This window comes from Chaetura pelagica, unplaced genomic scaffold (assembly GCF_000747805.2).
Source record: "Chaetura pelagica isolate M959 unplaced genomic scaffold, ChaPel_1.0 scaffold773, whole genome shotgun sequence".
Taxonomy (NCBI): Eukaryota; Metazoa; Chordata; class Aves; order Apodiformes; family Apodidae; genus Chaetura; species Chaetura pelagica.
The window spans coordinates 1-3,857 of record NW_009952587.1 but is presented as its reverse complement, the minus strand read 5'-3'; the positions used below and the strand labels follow the sequence as shown (position 1 = coordinate 3,857).

At 56.4% G+C, this 3,857-nt stretch overlaps 1 protein-coding gene across 1 annotated transcript in view; it reads right to left on the bottom strand.

Annotated features, from left to right (window-relative positions):
* Window positions 1-1,941, bottom strand: part of LOC104385236 (ectonucleoside triphosphate diphosphohydrolase 8-like) — a 6,329-nt gene extending 4,388 nt beyond the window's left edge. Inside the window, exons 1-3 of the mRNA XM_009993668.1 lie at window positions 1,822-1,941; window positions 1,314-1,431; window positions 194-344 (exon numbers count right to left, since the gene is read on the bottom strand). Coding sequence (XP_009991970.1) covers window positions 194-344; window positions 1,314-1,431; window positions 1,822-1,941 — 389 coding nt within the window. The remainder of the gene's footprint in view (window positions 1-193; window positions 345-1,313; window positions 1,432-1,821) is intronic.
* Between the last annotated feature and the right edge of the window lie 1,916 nt (window positions 1,942-3,857).

The window sequence follows — 3,857 nt, the reverse complement described above, 5'->3', positions numbered from 1 at the left end:
CCTCCCTTGGACACCCTGGGGGATTGCAGACACGCATGCTCTGCCCATCACCATGGCCTGCCTGGGCAGCAGCCCCCCACCTCCTCTGCCCCCACTGCCCCCAGTCCCCCAGCCTCTCATGCCCCCAGCCCCCATCCCAGCCGATGGTGGGGAAGGGGTGGGAGGTGGTTTTGGCTCCAGGTGGTGCCAGTACCTCAGCAGCCTCATGCCCGCTGTGGCCCCCAGGTAGGTGGGGGTCTCCTGCTGCTGCTCTGCTGGAATGATCTCCATGGCCTTGTCCAGGCAGGGCTTCAGGCTGGCTCCAGCCCCAGCGGGGTCATCTGCATAGCTGGAGATGCCAGGTCCTGCAAGAGGGCACCCCATGATGGAGCAAGCTCAGTGTCACCCGGGAGGGACAGGGCATGGTGGGCATGTTCTCCCTCAATGACCCAGGGGTTTTTCACCTCTTTCCCAGGTCATCTGGGCCCTTGCCAAGGATGTCCCTGGAGGCACAGTGCTCAGGGCTGTCTGGCCTGCTGGCAACACATGTGCCATGGACACAGCTCGCTGTGGCAGCTCTGGGTGGAGCTGGGTGGAGCTAGTGATGTGGCTCTCTGCTGAGCACATGTTTGATCCTAGGGAGGCCCAACTTGGCTCCAGCCCCAGCGGGGTCATCTGCATAGCTGGAGATGCCAGGTCCTGCAAGAGGGCACCCCATGATGGAGCAAGCTCAGTGTCACCCGGGAGGGACAGTGCACCCATTCCCCAGACAGAGGGAACTCTCTAAACCTCCTTGGAATTACCCAGATTTCCCCATCACAGACCAAAACTCTGCTGTTTGGTACCATATAGATACTGAAAAGGAAACTGCTGACCCAGAGAGCAGTTAGGAACTCCATACAATAACCCAGCAGAAGCCCAGTAATGTTGAGGGACTTCTGCAGAACTTTTAGAAGCCCCCATGGGAAGATGAAGTTGCATGTTATGAAAGCAGCTGTGAATAGATGTTGTAGAAAGAACAGCCAAGGAAGCAGGTCTATGGGAGAAGGAGCAAACTGCACATTCAGCATCCCACATTGTGTGTTGATGCACAACCACCAGCTGCAAGATTGGACTGGCTCCAGGAGCTGTGCCAACCTGGGAGCCCTACCCACCTTTGGATCCCTCAGCTACTGCAGGGCTCCCTGAGGTGCAAACTATCCTCCCTAAAATTAACTTTGGTTCTTCCATCTCCCTTTGGCCCAGTGCAGGCTGAATTACTCAGGTCACTGACAATGCTGTGAGAGACTGGGGCAGTGACCCAGCAGCAGGGCCAGAGGGCTGGACACACTCACCAGGCACGGTGCAGGCCTCCACCTGGGACACGATGCCAGTGCCATTCTCCTTGTCCCCAGGCCACTGGTACACGTAGAGAGTCGTGTGCGTGGAGCCCGCGTCGAACACCAGACCGTACTGGGGGGGAGGAGGGGACACGGGGTGTCAGGGGGTGCAGCCCCCCTCCCCCTGCCACAGAGCCAGCAGAGCTCCTGGTGAGCAGGGGGGAAGCAAGTGGCCAGATGAAGTGTCACCAGAGCAGGGAAAGCCCTGTGGCATCACCAGCTGTGCTGGGGATGAGGCTCCATCACAAGCTCTTTGAGCTGGCAATGCCCTGTGATGAAGAGGCTGTATGTGCTGTAAGGCCAGACACAGTGACAAAACTCTTCCAGATCTACCTGGCATGCCAGCCTGTCCCCATCTCAGTGACAAAAACACAGCCTGCCTGAAACCTGGGGTAAACCCTTTGCCAAGCAGCGACCAGCACCCAGGCAAGAGCAGGAAGCTGCCCCCCCCCGAGAACCCTACCTTGGTGCTGGGAGGCAGAAGCACATCCCTCACGTTCACAACACTCAGAATGAGGGCAATGATGGTGAAGACACAGGTGGCTGCCAGGAGACCTGCAATGGCCTTGGCTTTGTAGTCCATTCCTCCTCCAACCTGCAAGAACAGCCCCGACCCCCAGCTCACACCTCTGCCTTTTTTCAAGGCTGGTTTTGAAATGCAAATCTCATTAATGGTCATGGCATCTGGCAAGACAGGACTTCACCCTTTCCTGACAAGGGCTTGAAGCCATCTTCTAGTATATGGCTGCTCCTACAGGAGGCTCTTGGCAGTCCTGGGCTGGGACATCCTCTCCTCCTTAGCACTCCCTCTCTGGGGGATTTTGAGATTGGCATTTTCAGCCCTGCTTTCTCAACTGCAGCCCTTCAGGCTCTGCATAGCCTAGTCTCCATCCCTCTGCCTTGTCCAAACTACTGGCTGGGAGACTGGTCAGCATCTCCCTTTCCAGTAGCATCACTGGGATCCACCTGCTGCCATCATACCCTGCACCCTTGCAAAATCTTTCCCACAAGACTTGGAACCATCAGGTCACATCTTGTGCCCAACAGTCCCAGACTGCTCTTGAGAGGGAACAGACAAGGGAACAGCGTCTCCAGCCACGTGTTTCCTGCCTGGCCAACTCTCCTTGGCTCTTGGTGGTGCCACAGCAGGTAGGCAGATATGGGGAGATGATGTCTTTGCCTGTAGGTGATCTCCAAGCCTCTCCTGCAGCCCCAAGGGCAGGCAGAGGGCAGAGCCAGAAAGCTGCTGCTGATCTGGGTACACACAGCCCTGGGGCCAAGCTGACAGCATGTCATGGGCACACAAAGCCAGGGAGAAGGTCCCTTACCCAGCTGGAGCTCAGCTCCCAGCAGAATCAGCCCTGAGGCACCAGTAGGGGATTGCAGTGGAGCTGCAAAGCCAAAGGGTCTGGTTCCCTGCAATGTGTTCTCAGCACATGGCAGCTGACATGTCCACATGCCCAGCACCTCACAGCTGGCCCAGGTCATTTTTCTCCACCTGCAGCACCCTGCGCTGTGCCACTGGCCACGCAGGCAGCTCTCCTGCAGGGAGCCAGGCTGACCTCCATCCATGACATCAGGCTGCAAGCCAGGCTCCAACTGAGCAGAGGATGCCCCGAGAGCCTAGAGAAGCCATTTAACCCAAGCAGTTCTCTGAGGTGGCACCTGTGGGCTGTTGCTTGGCTACACAATTCCCCTGGGAGTGCATAAAAACACAGAGAAATTCCCTTGCTTTTTTGCCAGGCCAGCGAAGAGGAAGGACTTTTGGCAAGAGCAAAGGGGATGCTGACTCCTGTTTTGGAGTTAGCATCTCCAGTGATGAACAGGGTGACCTGTCTCCTGCATGACATGAGATGTATAATGATGAAGAACAGCTGTTCAGTGACTTGGCACTACAGGAGGCCCTTGTCAAACCCTCCCCTCTATGATGGCTGTGACTGAGGAGATCATATGGAAGCAGTTAATGAGTGCTACATCTCCTGTCCTATTAGCCCTGCTAGACTTTGCCTAGATACAGATATCTCACTGGGATGTGATTGCCCTGTTCCAGGTAACACAGCAGTGGCAAAAGTCCCCAGCCCAGCCCATATCCTGGAAAATTCTGTCCCAGTCTGTGCGATGGAACAATATGAAATGGTGACAAATCACACTCTCCTGCATGCACCAGCTGGTGGTAAGAAATGAACTACACCTGCTCTGGTAGGGACTAATTTCTGTTCTGACAGGGCAGGAGGCAACATCTGAAGGCAGCATAGAGCCAGTGAGGCCCAGGGAGGAGAGCAGGACATGGGTAAGGAGCCCAGGGGGTGGAAAACATGGCAAGAAGCATGTGAGAAGCTGATCGATCTGCCCAGCCTTTCAGTGGCGCCTCAGGAGCGGTTGGCACTGGGACCTGCTACTGTGTGTGGCAGGTTCAGCTGAGCAGTCATGACAGGAAGGAGGAGGTGATACCTCCAGAGCTAAAGAAGAGGCACGCTGCTGCCCAGAGCCCCGGGGAGC